The 20,320-nt window shown below is 43.9% G+C and overlaps 2 protein-coding genes across 4 annotated transcripts in view; one reads left to right on the forward strand and one right to left on the reverse strand.

Annotated features, from left to right (window-relative positions):
• Positions 1 to 20,320, reverse strand: part of TMEM266 (transmembrane protein 266) — a 70,283-nt gene that overhangs the window by 39,252 nt on the left and 10,711 nt on the right. Inside the window, exons 2-3 of the mRNA XM_044450601.1 lie at positions 15,406 to 15,608; positions 8,481 to 8,669 (exon numbers count right to left, since the gene is read on the reverse strand). Coding sequence (XP_044306536.1) covers positions 8,481 to 8,669; positions 15,406 to 15,440 — 224 coding nt within the window. The 5' untranslated portion in view covers positions 15,441 to 15,608. The remainder of the gene's footprint in view (positions 1 to 8,480; positions 8,670 to 15,405; positions 15,609 to 20,320) is intronic.
• NRG4 (neuregulin 4) overlaps positions 11,280 to 20,320 on the forward strand; it is a 57,745-nt gene continuing 48,704 nt past the window's right edge. For 2 of the 3 annotated variants that reach the window (XR_006416641.1, XM_044450608.1), the window contains exon 1: positions 11,544 to 11,683. The gene's annotated coding sequence lies outside the window, so the exon portion shown is untranslated. Of the gene's footprint in view, positions 11,355 to 11,543; positions 11,684 to 20,320 lie in introns of those variants that run through there. The other variant, XR_006416642.1, reaches the window with a different exon arrangement.

Genomic DNA, 20,320 nt, shown 5'->3' on the forward strand with positions numbered 1-20,320 from the left:
GATCACCATCGTATGCCTACGTGGATGCTAAAGATTCATCAGAGGAAGCTGCAATAAAGTCTTTACATTGGACCGGGCACTTCAAAACAGAAGCAGAAATAACTTGGACCTAGAGTAGCTAGGGAAAAGAGTTAGACTGAAGGCCAATTGTGGCAATTAAATTTAAGCTATGTGGTTGCTTCTTTATCTTTATCTTCTTTTACTGTGATTTTAGGACCTGTTTCTGTCCTTCTAACTCTTTCACTTTTCCCTAAGAAAATCCCCCAAACAGGCAGCAGAGGGCAGGATGCATATATTTCTAGAGATTACAAAGCAAAGGATTCTTTCAGTCTGTCTGGGATTTGATGTACCAAAGAAATGGAGAGAAGTAATGACATTGCCATGCAAACAGAAATGCCCAGCATCAACCTTGCTTAGAAGCCTCCGAGTGTTTATTGTTTATTTACAGATTGCGTGTTTCCACTCAGCAGGAGTGCTTTGGGGTGATGCTGTATGTTTCTATGTAACATACTCAGAAAGCTAATAGTACCATCTGAAAAGTTGATTCTAACAGTAAAGATCCAAGATCCAAGAAGATCCAAGTGAGGCAGTATTAAATAAACACGTTCAAAATTCCAAAGTTTCCATTGGGCAAAGAACTTTGCAGACAGAAGCAGCCAATGGGATTTACTTGGTAGAAGAAGTTCTAAGGATGGCTGGAAGATCCTCTTTTTATTACAGTGAAAATAGTAAAAAATATTCTTTTTATCTTTTTGAATGGAGAGATACATATTATGGAGATGTATGTTTTGGACTTCAGCTCCAGGCATCAGGAATGCTGGTTGCTGTAGTTCAGGGAAGGCTACTTCAGGAATGTAAATTAATTAAAGTATAAGTTTGTTTGCACATAGAATTATCTAAACAGTAAATCTTTTAAAAGTAAATCATTGTATGAATAAACTCTTACTTCTAAATATAGCAAGTTTGTTAATTTTGTCAGCAAAATGAATTATACATAATGCAATTTGGTTCGTATTTTATGTCTGACAAGTTCTTTATCATCCCAGAGTAAGTTCTTTATCAGTAAGTTCTTTATCAATAAGTTCTTTATCATCCCAGAGGATGGGAGAAGCAGGAGGGGCTGTGAGCAGAGGAAACCGAGGCAGAGCAGCGGTACCTGTCTGTAGGGAAGTTTAGGGTGAAGGAAATCTGGTCTGAACGAAAAACTACTGAGATTTTAATGAACTGCTAAAAACTTTCCCGCTAAGCAATCACATTTAATTTAGGAAACTTTAAGTAGCTGAAACTATTATTGGCTAAAATGTTTTATTCACCCTTTTAAAAGAAATTATTTTATAATCCAAAGGCTTCTGTTTTTCAGGAACAACCCAAACAGTCCTTGGGAAAACCACGAATGACTGCTTCTTCCGAAAGCTGTTCCAGGAGTCATTCCTGGTTCTCCAGACACCTATCATCAGTGAGTCAGGCTAGGCTGAATCTGAGCTTTGCAATATTGTGAAGATTTGGATCCAGGCCTCCCTGGGCCAAGACTATGCTGGGGCCATTGTACCAGGCCAGCTCAATCCCTCCACAAGTACCAAGAGCTACCAGATGTCCAAGCTGGAAATGGATGCGGGAACGTGGGTGAGAGTCCTTGGATAAAAATAAGGTGCATGGTATTACATAAGAAATCAATGATATAGATATATATCCTGATGGATGGACGGACGGACGGATACAGACATTAAGATGAGGAATTACAGTGCAAGGGAAAAGAAAAGAACAATTTCCAATGTTTGGCTCTGCACACAGTCAATCTGTTACCATGTGACATTGCTGCTTAAACGAAAGCTAACACAGAGCAAGAGTGGGGAAAGATTTCCACATTTCTTTGGTAATGAGCCACTACAAACACTTCAGCTCAAACTGCTAACAGATGCCACTATTTCCGCTCCTTTGACTTGAGGAAAAGAGCGGGAGGTGGAGAGATGCTTCTCCCAGAAGCAGCGATGTGGAGCACTGACAGATAGACTGCTTTGCTCAGTGCGGTTTGCAGAACACAAGACAGAAAAGAACCAGGCTATTTAAAGGGTCGCTGGACGCAAATAAATCCTTAGGGGAAAAGAATAGATGATTCTCAGGAGGCCCCTTCCAATTCTAGTATTCTACAATCCTACAAGGCATAAGGTTGCTTCCATATGAGCATTTTATGGCGCAATCAACTTGCCCCAGTCACAGAATTTTACTGGTGGGCGGGTTCCAGAACTTTATTCTATAGATGTGGTGCCCCCGCAGAGAAGGCCCTTCTCTGGGTAGTCACCCTCCTGATCTCTTTCAAGGACAGCTCCCAGAGGAGGGCCTCTGCCTCAGATCTCAAGGGGTGGGAGGGCACATAGGGGAGAAGGCGCTCCTTCAGGTAACCCAGACCAAAGCCGTTTTAGGGCTTTGTAGGTCCTCACCAGCCCCTTAAATTGGGCCCGGACTTCAATCAGTAGCCAGTGTAAACGATAAAGGACCAGCGTTATATGGAATACCTGCTGGTCTCTGTTAGCATCCTGGCAGCTCTATTCTGAACCACTGGAGTATCTGGACTGTCTTCAAGAGCAGCCCCATATAGAGCGCATTACAATAATCCATACTTCATACCAATAATCCAGTTCATACCAGATAGATAAAAACTGTGAAGTTCCATTCTGGAATACGGGCAAGATAACAAACAAGTAAAGGTTTAACTTATCCTCCAATTGAAGATAGGACCAGCAAGCCAGGTGGATGGAGGAGAAACCTCCCACACTCAGGACACGAGCTCAGCCACCGCGGGAGAAAAACAACCTTAGCCTAAAACAACTTACAGAACTATTTCACATGGAGAAACAGTCAATGACCTTTCAAAACCAGAATTAGCACAGAGCAGGGATAAAAGCAGCGCAAACTAGCTCTCCCAGTCTTCTTAAGGCCATTGTTGTCTGCAGTCATTTACTGGGACAACAATTCATTCGAAGAGAATGAAATATTGGATATTGCTATCCAAGGTCCTGATATGATTCATAACAGACTGCGAGGACCGTGTTGCAATCCTCATCTCAGGTTAGAGATGACAGATCGAGAATTGTTTTACCTGCCTGATGTGCGATCAGCTAACTAAAAGCACGGCAAAGAGGGGGAGAGAAAAATTCTGAATGAAAAAGGGGAAAAGCACTGGCTCTTCTTTGGACAGATCCAGAAAAACTAAAGAAAGGAGAAGCCTCTTCCTTGGAACGGACATGCAACTTGGTATTCCCGTCTTCCACGTGATGATGGACCAAATCTTTTCCTTCCCTGCCTGTTCTCCCGTCTGAGGCCAAGACAAAGTTTTCAGGAAAGCAAACTCAGTTAAATACAAGCAGTGGGATTTTGTTCCTTCACTAAATGCCTCCGTTTCTTAGGAACTTGCACTTATCTGTGGTTAAAAAGAAAGAGGGTGGAGGAGTGACAGTTGCCTCAATTAAGCTCCAAGGTAAAATTCGTTGGCCTAGTCTCACGTGTGAGTGCTAAAGCTCATCCCAGAGTAAGGCTTCATTCACGACATATTGACTGTGCCAGCATTGCAAACACGCACCAAGCGTTTAACCTTAACCCTGTGCTTTCCGGACACTTGGGGGTCGTTCGCTGGATGATTTTGCAAGTGACTTCTAATGTTACTAGATGGGGAGAGGATGTGATTGCAAGATTCAGCTCACAGATAATATGAAAAAGTGTTCCAGAACGACTCCTGACTCTAGATCTAGGAATAAATGCATCACACAGATGGCCCGACTCCCTGAACAAATCCAATAATATTAAACATCATAGCAAGGAGGAAGCAATGCCATGCCAATTAGAGCACAGTGCACGGAGCTAAAAGCATGCCTTGCTCGTTCAAAATGTAAGAATCTGAATCCCATTTATTTTAAGGAGAAGTGAAGATAGAAAGGAACTTTGCTGTCACTACTGTGGGTTTTAAAATAGGTCTCTAGTAGTGAATGTGCAGAGCACTTTTGAAAGGTTTTAATCCAGGTTGCACAAACGATATATATGAAAAAATTCTAAATGGCTTTCTAACCAACCATTAGAGAATTAGCAATGGTTTTATTTATTTTAATTTTGCATGCCAGTTGCAAAATCGTTGATAATTAACTGGCTTGCTTATGAAATTGCCATTTTTTTCTATGTTTTACTTTACTCCAGATATTTAGCGTAGATCATGCTGGACAAGCTTTTTTCCAGGGAAACACAGAAATGTGCTTTTAAAATAAATGTAAGCTTGAGTTTCACTGCTGCCTTCCATGTCAACAAACATCCGAGCCAAAATGCAATTATGGCACCTGGGTTTCAAAGCTTTGGCTTCCAGCACAAGGCATGATAATTTAAGTACCACAACAAATGAGCTTGTGACAACCTATCACCTGGGCAGAATTTAGAGAATTCTATCCCTTTCCCTGAATGCTAATTTCACTGCCACAGTCTAGGAGTCTGGGAATGCGACGCCTGAATAAGGCTAACAGGCTTCCTATTTTTTTTCCATAAGGATGACATCATCATCATCATCATCATCATCACCATCACGTAGTTTCTTTCAAGGCATTCGAGGAAGCGTAAATAATCTTCTGCTCTGAGCTACATTGGGCTGAGAGGCAGTGACTGGCCCAAAGTCAGACTAGAACCCAGATCTTCTGGATCCTGGTCCAGCTCTCTAACCACTACGCTACCCTGTGCTCTCCGTTGTTAAGAACTTAAGAAAAACCCTGCTGGACCAGACCCACGTTCCATCCAGTCCAGCCCTCCACACACACAGTGGCACACCAGTTCCCCATGGGAGCCCTCCAGCGGGACGGGCGCAAGGCCTCCACCTGCCCAGCTCCTCAGCAACTGGTGCTTGCAGGGATGCCGCCTCTGGTGAGGAGGAAGCAGGTGGCCGGTGAGGTGAGCAGTCGGCCTCTTCCCTCCTGAATCTGCCCAGGCCACCTACACATGGGGGGCTTGTCATGAGCGCAGCCAGCTGGAGCCGGGGGTCAGACTAGATGGCCCGGGAGACCCCTTGTGACTCACTCTGTTTCCATTTCTAAAGCTATCCAGATTGGCAGCCATCACCACTTCCCATGGCAGCAAATGACATAGTCTAATTCTACACTGTATAAAGAAGTCCTTCCTTTTCTCTGTGCTAAACCTCTCACTGGTCACCTTCACAGGATGACCCCCGATTCGAGCGTTGTGGGAGAAGGGGGAAACGTTAACCCTCTCCACTTTCTCCACATTATGCATTACTCAAGAAACCATGACCACCTCTCCCCCTGGCTTGCCTTTTTTCCAAGCTGAACAGTCCCAGTTGTTACAGTAATATTGTGTTCAGTTCTGGACACCCTACCAAAGAAAGGAAATTATTGCATTGCAAGAAGGGCAAGGAAGATGATCTGGAGCGACTCTGCTGTTCTAAGCGTGATGGCACCAAGGATTTGGATAAGGAGAGTAAGATCTTGTCGGTTCAATTCTTTGTTCCAGTCCATTGTTGCATTTAAGTGTTGCATTTCTGCTACTCAGTGATCTGCAGCGCAGCTTACAATCATCAATAATATATAATGCATCCGTATTATAGCAAAAATGGAAAATCAAAGCACCGTCTCCTTCCTTCTGTACAGTGCATCCAGCAACATGGTAAGCCAGAAGTGAAACGTAATTAGTTCATGACTGAGGGGAGGCCCAGAGAGGCAGGGATAAAACGTATTTTTTTTCATCTGCAAATAATGCAATTAATATTTCGTTTTTCTCCATCCCAGCATGCCAACATTCCAAATTTACAACTGCTTCTACATGCCTGATAGGATACCGCAAGAAAGAAAAGAAGCGCTTTTTGCTAACCCTGATTAAAAGGGAAGAAAATAAATATTTCAAAGATTTTAAATCATGGTGTCATATTATATTAGCAAAGGACTATAATAACGAGCATCTGCTACCATGGACGTGCCCAGTTGGTACCCACAACTATAGAATGGCAAGAAGAAAGGATGCTGCACAACGCCCCAAGCAGCCCAGATATTAGTGGGGGGGTTGCCTCTGCCCCATCACCTGCTGAGATCCAGGTGGGGGAACACCCTGGGCCCTGGATTCCAGTCCCACGTATCTGGGAACCTGGCTGGCTTCAGCGAGACGTCAGTGGAACGGTTTGCAGTGCATCCCTTTAGAAATGTTATAATAATAATAATAATAATAATAATAATAATAATAATAATAATAATAATCCATTTAGACAGAATTCTGTGTAAAAGGTGGAATGCTGCAAGTTGGAGAAATTTTTCATGCTTAATCAAGCTTAGGGGTGTGCCGTCCAAGGCAGACTTTCAGGTGCAAGAGGAGGTAGGGTTTTTAGCTGAGAGGGAGCTGATGCTGCACAAAAAAACAAAACACGACAGGAGACCTGGGGCAAGGGCAGAAAATCCTATATAGCTTCTAGACCACACAGAAAATTTTAACCCCTTCAAAATGCCACTGAACGATCCAGCTTTGAATAGTGAAGATCATACAGGGCTTTGGAAGGTTTGATAGCCAGCTGTCAAAACGGTTCCAAAGCTTCACTGTCGATGTGTCACTCTTCAAATGTTTGAAGATGCTGGCATACTGTTCCCTCTCCTGACTCAACAGACCCAACTCCTTCAATCTTTCTTCAAAGGACCTGGGCTCCAGGCCGGCCACCATCTTCTTTCTTAAACTGCGGTCTCCCAAGCTGGACGCAGCACCCCCAGGAAGATACGACCACTGCGGGGTGGAGTGCTACCATCAGCTACCGTGACCGGACGCCATAACTCCAGCGAAGGCAAAGGCGGCTTGTTTCCTAATTTGACATGGGTGTCCACCCAAATCTCCAGGTGAGCTACGGATTTTGACTCAAAAACAAAACAAACGTATACAGGTAGGTCCCACAAGCAGGAAGACATCCCTTAACATCCGTGCTTTTATAATCAATAACCTTGTTTCCGGAACGCAACTGGTTTTCCATATAAAGGCAGCTGCACATCACTGCTTATTCCACAATCTTATGCAACAAGGGAAGACTAGAAAAGGACCGTGATGGCCTTGGGTTTCCCTGCCGAGAAGCAGATTCTGCTCCATTACGTGTGGCGTAGTGGTGAAGAGCCTGGGACTGGGACTCAGGCAATCCGGGTTCGAGTCCCCGCTCAGCCATGGAGCCCACTGGGTGACTTTGGGCCAGTTACAGACTCTCAGCCCAACCTACCTCACAGGGTTGTTGTTGTGGGGATAAGCTGGAGGAGGAGAATGATGTCAGCTGCCTTGAGCCCTTGGTAGGAAAAAGGCAGGATATAAATTGATAAATAGATAAATAAATAAATAAATACTTTGCCTTCCCCGTGAGCGTCACCAGCAAGCTGGTGGACTTTGGCCCAACTTTGAAGCTAGTTGTTTGCCTCTTGTCAAGCGAGACTACTGAGTTGGTGAGCCACGTAGGAATTGGTCCTCAACATGGGACCGTGCTTGGCTAACCGCATGGATAGACTACCGTGGACCTTCTCAGGAGAAGGAAGGTCCCAACTGGCTGCCAATGGGCGCCTGCCAAAACACTGGAAGTGAAAGAAGGGCCCACTCCAATATACCAGTCCGCACATGGGAAGGCTCACAGATACAAGGAAAGGTACAAGGTAAAGGTGGCTAGTCAGAGAAGAGAAAAATGGTAACTTGATCAATTCAAAGTTCATAAAGCAGTATATTGCCCAATGCACTACAAGCCCTGGATGGGCACAGAGGTGCTTCACTGCTCCCATGAAATCCTCTTGCCTTACACTGAATCAGAGCATTTACTTTCTAGTCCACGACTGAGGCCAGAGGTCCCAGGCAAAGCTTTATCTTGCCCTCTTACTTAAAACCCTTGACTGAAGTTACCAAAGATCGAATCCAGTAGCTTCTGCACGCGAAACGTTGTGGAATACTCTTCCCAAAGACACTGCACTCACGCTTTTAGGCACAGTGCCTAAATCTCCAATGAATTCTTCAAAAAATTCTACTGAGTTTCTAGGACTACTCTGTAAAGGTTTCAAATGCTTTATCGATTACCATTTTGCTGTTTTCCGACCTAGAGTAAATTGCCCTGGAATTTTTTATTAAAAGGCAGTATAAATATTTCATAACCATATAAATGCACTAGCCCAGTGGCCTATTCCCTCTCCTGGAATGGCTTAGCTCTGCTTACGACAAGACGGGCCTGCACTGATTTTTCTTCCTGTAAAACATCCCTCCACAATGGTTGTTCTATACATTCAAGGTGGGAATAAGAGCAGGACAGCAAACTTAAAGGAGTTTTTCAAAAGCCTCCCTGGGAACAGGCTCACTTGAGAGACCGAAATTAACTTTAACAACTGCATTTCCGGTGCACCCTAGGTGGTCTTATTGCTATTTCAAAAACTGGACTGCGAGCCACATTTTTCTTGTGGAACAGGAAGGAAAGTAAGTTTCTCAATAAGCCATTTTGCACTTACCCCTCTCTTTGGTACTCCTCATCCAAATTTGATAAGAGCTGGGAACCTGCCACAGAAAGATCTAACGCAGCTAGCGGCAAATCCCGGTAAGCAAAATCAACCAGCTGAACAGGTGCGATGCTTTTGGTCTCTTCTTCTACTTGCTGTGAAATTATTTCAACTTCTGAAACTCCACCTTCTATTGGAGGCCTAACGAAGTCAATAACAGGAAATAATATATGATCAGCGGGAACTGACAAGTCATCCATGACAAGCAACAGGGTTCATACTTAATTGTAAAAATCCATGCATTATGCAAGTGTAATTTGTAATACTGTGCAGAAAAAAGATATATAGGAACAGGGTTCTTTACCTATGTATATGTACATAACTCATGCTGCAACCGACAAGGATTTGCGTGCAAATATTGCACTGAGTCCTCTCACAATCCTCTAGTGATTTGCATGACCTGAATGTCTGGATATTAATAGTCCCCATCCTTCACAAGAGGACCAATTATGCCACGTTTGCGCAAAACAAAGCGCCTGGTAAGAGCAAATATGAAGAAGGGGGAAAAGGAACGATGCGTGTTCAAAGCAGCCTGTGCTTCCAGTTACACGGGAGAAGGGGAAAGCGCCTGCGTGATGCGGGGAGATCATGTTAGGAACGCTACATGCGATTCATGTTCAGCCAGAGTGGGCGGCCAGGGCCTTGCTCCCGGCTTGCTCCAACACGCAACGCATTTCGGGGCAGCGTTAAGTTGGACGGCTCGAACTATATGGAACTTTCCACTATGGCCACCTGAGGACTATTCCATAGCGAACATGGTTTGAGGGCTGCCGTGGCGTTTGGGGACTCCAGCTGGGAGTCAGGGAGGAGTCCACAAGCGTCAGGGAAGGAGCTGCCTCTGCCAACAGGACTGGGTTGCAGCCCGGGGGCCAAGACTTCCTGCAGTGCACCAACAGATCCGTAACTCCATTCTAACAGGGTGTAACTTCATACAGATTTTGGCTGGAAAATCGCTTTCTGGTGGGCCACTGTTAGAATCAGAAAAATGAAAGGAAAGCTGTGCAGGGTCAAAAGGAAAAGTCCACCATCCCTATTTCCCACAGTGGGCAACCAAATGTCTGCAGGAAGCCCCAAAACAAGACTGAACTTTCATTTAAGCAATTGTTTACGGTCAGTCACCCCTCCTGCCGCTCCTCACAAGACGTACTCAGCTGCCCATCATCCCTGGAAGCAGCGTGGAATCTCCATGTTCAATAGCTCCTTGAGAACCTTATTTGTCTCACCATGTTTTAAAGGCATCTTTGGCCATCCGCCATCACCCAAAGACCACTTTTCTGATTAACCAAAGTGCTGCTTCAGACTTCACCAGGGTTTTTCTCCAGTTGGCATCACTTCACATTTGCATATATTGAATCGCTAATTATTATTACATCATTACTACTATATTTTTATACTGCCCATGGTAAAAGCTCTCAGGGCAGTTTACAATAATAATCATAGACTCATACACTCAAGTCACCCATCCCAATTCTGACCGGGCCTGACCCTGCTTAGCTTCTGAGATTAGGCAAGAACAGGCACTTCAGGCAACATGGAAGCTCCCGCTGGCTCTATCGCTGAGCAGGGACTAGAACCTGACTCTCTCGAATCCCCATCCCATGCATGTAATCACTATACCACACTGGCTCTCTAATGTCAAAGAAAAAGTAAGTTCATTTCCGAATTCCAGGCTTGAAATTCATTTGATTGCTAGCACGGTTAACAAACCATGGGGACTCAATAACCCATGATCCACATGTGGTGGCCCACTTTGCTCAACTTGCCTCATTGGTGCAGACCATGAAGCCCGATGAACTCGGCGAGGGGGAGCCACTGAGCTGGGTCGCTGGCTCACGCACGGGTCATGCAAAACCCCAACATCGTAAATCGGTCACCACGATTCGTTAACCGTGCTGCCGAGGGTGCAAACTCTGCATCATTATTTCCGGTTTTACACCTGGCCAGCAAAAGTTGCACAAGCGGTAACCTGGTGCAGGTAACCTAACAGGTAACACATGACACAGTGACATACAACACATGTCATTGTTCAGACAAAGTCACGGAGGGTGCAGCTGTGAACGGTCGGCCATGGAAGCAACTTATGACTGGGGCGACGAAGTGCATGCTTCCACTAAAAATATTTTAGGATTTTTTTCCCCGTATACGTTAAATCTGCAATAACTCCCTCCTAAAATGGACATTTTCGAAGAAGTCACTTTCCAAATTCTGGGGCCCAGCCTAAGACATCTCAAGCCCACGGGGACCCCTGCTCTACCACCAAACTGCAATCCATCCAAGAAAGGGAGGGATTAGATAGCAGCGAAGTGAAACAAGAATGCGAGCAGAGCAACACTGAAGTCTGACAGACGCTAATCACAAAGAACGCACGGGTGAAGCCAGGGAGTTATAATTATCTGAGTAAATATGTTTAGACTGAGACAACAGCTGTTCCAAGCACAAGCGGTACAAAAAACGATGCCAGATTTTTTCTCATGCTCTGCAGCTGTTCACATGTATGAAGAGACAGAACTGCTGTTGTACACAGAGGCAGGAGAAAGGATGGAGACTCTGGAACGGGCCGCTTCAGACTCATTCATGATCAGGAGAGCGGAGAGGCCAAACACTTTTCGATAAAAGGGCTCCGACCGTGACAAGAGCAAAGGGGAAAGAAGCGTCGCAAAGTAGAGAAACGAAGCAAGAGGGGCCGAGGAGGAAGCAAATGTTCACAAAAAGAACCCTCTCGAGGTGAATGAGTTGTAACAGAGACGATGCCAAAGCTTTGCACAGACAGCAAGGAAATGAAGCTTTGCATCAGAAGTGGAAGGAGGTTCCAACTACTAGCAGCAAGTGCGTTTTCTGTCTGTCTGTCTGTCTTTTTCTTTCTTTCTTTCCCCTTATCTTTTGTTTGCACTCCAGAGGGCTATTCCATAGGGCAGTGCTGGGAAGCACTGCTCCCTCCCCGACAATGGAAAGGGGAGGGACACCGTGCAAAACGCCACCATGAGTATATTCCTGAGAAAGGACCTCGGCGGCGAAGGTTCTCTTCTGCACAGCCTCTTCACCATGTGTCCCAGTCGGCCCTTATACAGGCAAGAACATTTTGACCTCCTGCGCCTGCCACTGACTCTCTCTCTCTCTCCCCCGAGGAAATAGGAGGAGGAGACACCAAACTTTGGGTGAGTACGAATGGTCTTCACATTACTATGAGCATGTTTGACTTCTCGCCACCACGCAGAGCGTGCAAATTCCGGTAGAGCAGAAAATGTGAGCTTAAAGTGTCCTTCCTTTCGCAAGGAAGCGGGCGGCGTTTTCAAAGAGCAGAGAGCCAGGATGGGAAGCAAGCAAAATGTTCTTGCTTGCAAACTTTATTGTTGCTGTGGGAAACCGACTGCAGTCGATGCCCCCAGAAAGGTCATGGTTCCCCTTTTATTTAAAAGCATGCTTTGTCTGAAGCTCAAGCATGGGAGAAAACCCTGTGGCTTGGCCGGTGGTTAGAATAATTCAGCGGAGAGTAACGATTTGTGTGATGCAACCGTAGAGGAAATTGCATACAGTCCAGCTGAAAGGCAAACACCGTCGCCTTTTTTTTGCAAGGAACTTTGGAATGTTGGAACGGCGAGGATGTGTTAGCATAGGGCATTAACAAAAGTTCTGCATTGCTTCTCTGTCCTGCCGCTTACAGAGTGGAAAAAGAATTTTGATGACACAGTCTCACCCTGTCTGTGCTCCTCAAGAGAAGCGCGCTCACTGGGGGAAGGTGGAAGACCCAGACCTAAATTCTGGCCCAAGGCTTGCGAATATACACTCAGCTGCTGAGCCGAGCAATCTTTATGTCAGGATTATGCCGCAAGCAGCCAATTGCGCGAATGTTTTAATTCACATTTCCTGAAACAGTACAATTTCAGCTGTAGGAACTCTGGAACACTTACAAGATGGCATGTTTAATTCCACCAACATTAACAGCATAATGGTTCTGTTTATGAAAAGGATATTTCCCTGAGAGAGGAAGCGGGTTAAGTTCAAGAAAGCTTCCTTTTCCACAAAAAACAGATTTCATTCAAATGGCCTCATATCTGCTCAGCATCCATTTTTTGATAGCACACCTATTCTATGTAGACTTCAGCTGGAAAAGAAGGGTCAGATTTGCAAGGGCTCAAAATATTATTTTTAAGCTTTTCTATCACATCTGTGCACAATGGCACTCAAGCTGTGACTGAGGAGCACGCAGAAACTTCAGTTAGTATAAAACTTTGCCACGTGGTTGCCATCAAGAGCAAACATTCAGGAAACATGCTATGGTGCTGTTATAGGAGCTTCCTGGGCTGCAAGTTTGTTTCTGTATCCAAAAAGAGAAATGTAGGTTCAAGTTGCTGAAGAAATGCTAAGAAGGCCAATGGCTTTCCTGGGCAGGTCCAAAAAGAGACCATACTTCTGTTGAGCACATCATCTGTAACATCACTCTCTTTTTAGGGTCCCTGAGGAAGGTTATGACTAATATATCAGGCCAAAACTCCCTGAGCTTCATAAAGAATAAAGCAATTTGTTCAGCTCTTGAGTCCAGTTCTCTCTTTTTGGATCTGCTGTGGATACTTCCCGGTTCTTTCATATTTTCTAGTTTCTGGGTGCAATCCAAGGTGCTGGAGACTATCTTCTATTAGATGTATTTCTTATTATTGTTTTAAGCTTTTTTTTTTTTAATCTGTTTTGTATTATGGTTGGCACCCTGAGCACCATTTCCTTGGTGGAGAGGCGAGGTATTGATTGAATAAACAAACTGAAAGCCTGAAAGGGTTTTGGAGGCAGGATACATTATAGGCCACCATCTTTTATGCTGGAGATGCAGAACCTCAGGCCTAGAGGCCAAATCAGGCACTCAGATGCCATGCTCCTTTTCTCCTAACTGGAAACTGTAGCAGGTGTTCAGACTCTGGGACTACCTGCTTCTAGGGGTTTTCTTGGTCTGTTAAGGCTTTTCATGCAAAGTCTTTTTGTCATGCAAACATTTGGGCTTAGCTTCTGTTTGATGGTTTTCGTTTTGTTGTTTAGTTGCAAAGTTGCAAAGTTCTGTCTGACCCATCACAACCCCATGGATAACATTCCTCCAGGCCTTCCTGTCCTCCACCATCCCCCAGAGTCCACCCAAGCTCACACCAACCCCCTCAGTGACTCCTCCAGCCCCCTCATCCTCTGCCGCCCCCTCCTTTTGCCGTCAATCATTCCCAGCATCAGGGTCTTCTCCAGTAGTGAACTGCTAATATTTGCTCAATTTCATTATCACACCTTTAAAAGAAAAATGCTACACCCCATATTGTTTTAATCTGTTAAAAGCTGTCTTAACGCTCCCCCAGAGTGGAAAAACAGGGTAAAACTCCAATAAAATAATACATCATTTTATTTAAAATATATAGACTTCATTTTAGGTATCCCCCAAACCGGAATAAAATTAAAAAGTAAAACCAAGCAAAGCCAATTAAATAATGAAAATCATGGAAAAGCAGAAGTAAGACAGCTGAGTCAAACACAAAGAAAACACCATTTAGGAGATGCAAACAGTTTAAGAATGTGGATGAATAAATTGATCAAGTTGTAGGCTTAGATGTTAGTTAGGAATTAAAAACATCTGTACTTTAAAAATAATATGCACATTATAAAACTGTATCTAAAAGACTACAAGAGAAAAGGGATGCATTAGGAACCACTCACTCCCCACCCACACCAAACGAAAACTAGAGATGAGAACTCAAACAGGAGACCTTAATTACACTGTTGCATCCAAGGCCTCTGGGCAAGGAGAACCAACCCTCATCAATCAACGTGAGGCCACAGGGAGTTTAAACATTAATGTCACGATGCACGCTTGTGTCACCGCCATGTGTTGGGGGAAGGCTTTTGTATCTTGGCAAACACACCGTGTAGAGCTACAGCTGGCTTTGGGAAGGTTATCTACACGGTCTTCAGACAGCCTCAAACACCCCGATGCTACGGAAAAGATGCGGCTGACCGGCAAAGAAGAAGCAAGGACCTTTCAGCAGTACTGTGTGAAGGGGTTCCAGTTTTCAGCCTACACTGCAGTATCAGACACAACCGCCTCAACTAGAGGGGCTAATGTGAGAATTCTGGCTCGTGTGAGATGCCGCATGACATTTAGGAGATATCAGAAGCTGTCTCACACCAGATTGTATCTCCATTCAGCCTGGTGTTGCCCATTCTGCATTAGGTTCCCTGGAAGGGGCATGTTTCATCAACTGCTGGATCTTTCTTAAACTGGCAACAGCAGGAACCACTCAAACACAAAGCATGAACTCTGTCACTAAGCCTCTATCCATTACCTTCTAAACTACCTTGGGATAAATATTTATTTATTCATTTGACACTTCTGTATACCGTCCGCTACCAAATGGTCTCGCGACGGTCTTATAAAACAAAGTGCAGCACAGCACCCATTTGATATAATAAAATATTATAAAATATAATAGTAGAAATACCTTAGATAAAAGTTAATATAATGCTTTGAGGGATGGCTCAAAACAAAACAAAATAAAACAAAACAAAGATTAGCATGGTCTTTCAGCTCTTGGAGACCATGCAGAGAGTCTTCAAAAATTCAAGATGAATTCGTCAGAAGAAGGAGCTCTGCTAAAAATGAGAAATTAGACTTCATCCCAATTCAGACCAGAAAACTGAGATTAGGATAGTAAAATGATTACAAACTGGGAGTTTCATAGAAGGAGAATCATGGGTCCCATTTCTGTTTTTTCAGGGTAAGTCACACACACATCTCAAAAGGATGCTTTTGATACTGCAACAAAAGTAAACTCAGAGGATTTTTAAAGAAACAAGCTCTGCTATTACTAGCCCCACTCAACCCAACTCCATTAAGGCTCATAGATTACCATACCTTTGCACCATAGTGGTAACCTTGGCTTCAGGCATCTCACCTAATGCTGCAGAAAGATTCCATTAGTCATAGGAAACATCCGCCATCTATTGATCTAAAGTGAAACACTTTTGAAGTCCATTATGCCTTTGTGAAATACTGTGCTGCTCTTTTTATTTACTAGTGGAATAGATTTCCAGTGATAAACAAAGCTCCTTTCACACCTGGAGGTAGAAAAGAAAATACCATTAGAAAACAGCATGCATCTACATAACTTTTCTGAAACGTGTGCGTGGAAGTTAGGAGAACCTCAGTGTGCTTCTTCCACACACACACACACACACACACACACACACACACACACAGTAGAAAACTTGAGGTCAGCAGTCCAGGACTGTCTGTTACACTTCCAGTATTTGGTGGGAAGGGGAAGGACAAACAATATTTTAAGTGTTCCTTCAAAGTAAGTTCTTGATCTTTCTACCTGATCTCATTCTGTCCCCCGATATTTGCATTTCTAAGTGCAATTTAAAAAGTCGGGGAAAGACGTTTTCCCCACTAAGACTGGCATTCCCAAGCTTTAGTCTAAGGGAGAAAGAAGGGACGTTCTAAAAGTATGGGAAAGTTTAAATCATTCCCCCGCTAGAGTGCAACTGCTTCTACAGAATCCTTTGCCTCCTACGCAAGAAAGCTCCCACTTTAGGTTGTCCAAAGAGAGACCAACTCCCCATCCCAACCAACCGTAAGATGGTGACATGCATTTTCCCCGCATTCCCCTTGAATCCTCCACTCCCTGCAACAGTTTTAGGAAACTACAGTGTTCCCATCCAGCATCCTCCAAATCCTTGAGCAGGTACCTTGAGGCATGACAACACTGGGTGTCTGAAAGTGAAATAGTCGTTCTGTATGAGAGCATACAAACAGGCCTTGCACTCAAACGGCCTTCTCAAGGCTGGGCATCCGCCAGAATTTCAGCCATTGCTCTGTTGGGTGCAACTGATGAGAGCTGGGAGTCCAAACTATGGGAAAGGCGGATCAGGGAAAGCTGCCCGGCACTGGTTACTTCCCCAGCGTGGTGCCATTAGCCCCCGTAGTTAAAAAAATTCATTCAGACATTAATGACTTAGGGAATAGAGATTTGACAGATACCCCTCCAGACAGATCTGGAGGAGCCAGCTATGGGTTGCCATGTCTCTCCCTGGCAGCTGATAATTTCAATCATACATTTCCCCTGCTTTCCTCTCTCTTGAATTCACTTTTTAAAAGTCTTCACTGGTGCCCATATTGACACATGGCAATCTGGAGCAAGAACAATGTACATATTCAGCAAAAGCATAAAGTACATATTTGAATGTTCCTCCGTTATCAAAACTCTTTCTGGCTGTAGAAAGCTAATATCAGGGCTAAACTTAACCTAACAGCATTACCTCACTTGCCCTTTGCAAAAAACAAAAGCAGGTGATCAAGGCCGAAGAAGCGAGTTCTGTCTTGATGCAAATTCCATCCTCCACCCCAAAGACAGTCCCAGTTTAGAGAGTACCAGGAGCATATCCGCATAGGTGCACATGCCTAGTCCAGCCATCAATCATCGTAATTTTTTTGGACTATCAGCTTTGTGTTACTAGACTTATCCCTGATGTGCTTTATCACGCAGGAGGCATCAAACATAGAAACAGAGAGAGTCAGAAGGGGTCTCTCGGGCCATCTAGTCTGACCCGTGGCTCCAGCTGGCTCCACTCATGACATGCCCACCATCATGTCAAACATCATCTGTGGCTTCCATTCTGAAATGATACAACCCCAGAAGAAATGTTCTATAGAGCAATCTTTCCCTCCTCTCTGTTCTCCAGATGCTCTGGACCACAAATACCATAATTTGGAGACCTTATCACCACCATGCTGGCTGGGGATAATGGTGTTCACGGTCCAATCTGTCTGGAGAGTACCAGGTTGGGGGAAACGGATATGCATCATTTTGCAGAGGACTGTTTTGAAAAACAATTCCTAGCATTTTAAGCTTTAAGCTCCACTAATTTAGAAAACGTGGATGGTACAGCAAAAGTGGGCAGACCTCAAGCTTCTAAAAACAAACAAACAAATTTCCAGTGTTATCTGAAATACATTTTTTGAGTTATGACCAAGCTTACATCTCTCCCCACCCACCACAACAGGGAAAGAAAATCCAATAACAAGAAGCAAATGCTTTGCATTAAAAGCCACTCTGCTGAAAATGAATTTTGCCGGTACCAAGAAACAGCAAGCGTCCATCATCTGTCATTAATATGATGGGCATCCTTCCAGAAAGGATGTGTTTAATTTGTATGAATTCATAGCTCAAAATATATCTCTTAAAGGTCAGCTGCATAACAGTATAAGGGCATCCTATTAATATGAATTATAATGATCTTCCCTCAAATGCAGCTTTCTGCATTTTAGCTCCCAGTGACAAATATTTTTAATGTTTAAGGCTGTAGCAAACAGCTACAGTTACTTCATCCTGGTGCCCCATAAGGTACAGCATTTGCAAGACTAAATCAAGCAATTAATCAAAATGTAGCATTCCACCCTTTGCTTTGTGCTTAAAAAGAGTCCAGTGACTGACTGCAAGGACGTTCCAAACTCTCGTGGGACAATCACGCTTTCACTTAGGGGTGAGCATGAACATTTAAATAAGAGCTCTGATCTCATCCTGTTTGCTCCAACGCTTAAGCTTTTTTCTTTCCTCAAGGACAGGAGAACCAGTGGCAAAACGGACACGGTTTTGCAGCCGACTCCTTTGGCCTTCTCATGTAATTTGTCAGAGGACTCACACTAGCTTCAGGCAGCTTTCCAGTGCTAACCAAGACGAGAGAGAGCTACTTCCGTCTCTCATTCTCCCTGTTTCTTCCTGGTCCTTTTCTCCGAGCCCCCCAGGATATTAACTTCTCCGAAACTTACACAGGGCATCAACGTGAACAGTTTTTCACGCGCCGCTGAAACACAAACAAGGCATGTTTATTTACATCATGTCACCTTCTCCCTAGATAATCTCTAGCACACCTTAGAATAAAATAAAAACTCACTTTGCAAAAATTTAAACACCAGTACACAAAGAGAACAACAGCAGAAAGGAGGCTGAAAGGAAAGGCACTGGAGTAAACTGGGCAGGGATACATACAAGACAGAAATAAAACATACTAAGTATAGTCAAATGATACCTAAACCACAGCTATGGTTGACCTTGGGTCACTTTTAATGAGTGAGATTGGCAACAAAATCTTGCAGTGTGGAGTGGTCCTTTTTCAAGATCCAGCCAGAAAGACAAGCCCTCTTCCAAAATACTCCATTCTATCCCCCCATCTCCAGTTTTCCTATCTTTTTTTTCTCAGTCAGCCAGTCTTCCATGGCCATGTTCCCAGTCCTCAACGAGTCAATCTGGAGCTTCTTTCCTTCATTTCTTCGTTGTAAAGCCTTTTCTTTTTCGAGGGGTGAATTTATAAACTTTGCAACTTTCCCATGGTGGCTGAAACCTTCCCCTTGAGTGTGAAAAGTGTTGTGTTGACAAGAGAAGGCTAACACAGTCAGGGAGTAAATTCACACTTAGCATACAAAATGTCTCAAAGACCAATATATTTTTAAAATGTCAACTGAACCACTGCAGGGGAAAAATATTGTAAACAACATTTTTTAAAAGCTCACCTAAGGTGCGAAGGTTTGCCTGAATTGTACTTTGGGGGTCTATTGATTTTCTATTTCTCCATGCAGACTTCAAATGTTAAAATTAAACTATTGATTTTCAGCATTGCTTGAACACACGGAATGGGCTTTGCTAGTTGGGCATTATGAAGTTTTTGCAACTTAATTTGTGCAAACCTGATCATGCCCCAATTAGCAAAGTCTAACTGGAGTTAATTGACTCATTAGTTATTTGGGTAATGTAAAAAGTAATGAGGCTAGAGGAACCAACACTTTTACAAGGCACAGAAAATAGAAAGCTCTGTGCAAGCTAAATATTTCGTTGGCAGGACTGGGTTGCTATTCCCTTATGATACAAATATTATGTTCAAAAACCCCTCTACACATAATTTAGCATATGCATAACGAAGGGGAAAAATTCAAGAAATTTAATAATTCAACCTGAATTAATCGAGTAATTCAAATAATTAAACCTGAAAAGTCAAGTTGCTTATTCTGTATTGAGTAAAAAACTATGAATCAGTTATTTAATATTTCGCAGGAAAACGTGATCATTATCTTCATTCCTCTCTAGTCTGATAACTTCTAAGGCTGTGCATAGAAGGCCTTCCCAGTTCGACACTAAAAGTAGGAGCAGGGGAAACATATGCACATGTCCTTCCTCCTGTAACAAAAATAACTGCACACAACTGGCATGGAACTGACCAAGTCCGACCCCAAGTTTTCCACACGGGGCCTTGCTAGGAAAAGAGCTACATCATGAGACAGCATGGAGTCAATAACACTGACCTGGTTCGCACAGCAGGACAACCCAGAGTATATGAGGAGTACGAAAACAGGACGTTGTTGAACCACAGCTGGCTGTGTTGTGTGAATGAAGCCACACAAACAAACGAGGGCTTGATAATGATCCCTAGTTTATAAAGCAGCAATACGGCACAGGATAATTTCCGGAGTTTTTTCGGCAGAGCACATGGTATCCCGCCATTCAGGACACATTCCATCAGGTGCACCTTGGTTTTCCGAACCCTAACCCTACCCTGGATTTCCCCATAACCCTAAAATAGGACCACCAACCCATGAAATGTACGGATTTCTAAAATGCAAATATTCCTGGGATTTTTCCAGCCCTCTCATTCTACCTCGGCCGTCTGAACGCGTTCCCACCCTCAGAAACATCAGGGGCACCTTAGTTTTCCGAACCCTAACCCTAACCTGGATTTCCCCATAACCCTAAAATAGGACCACCAACCCATGAAAT

Source organism: Varanus komodoensis, unplaced genomic scaffold, assembly GCF_004798865.1.
Source record: "Varanus komodoensis strain SLA01 unplaced genomic scaffold, ASM479886v1 scaffold67, whole genome shotgun sequence".
NCBI lineage: Eukaryota > Metazoa > Chordata > Lepidosauria > Squamata > Varanidae > Varanus > Varanus komodoensis.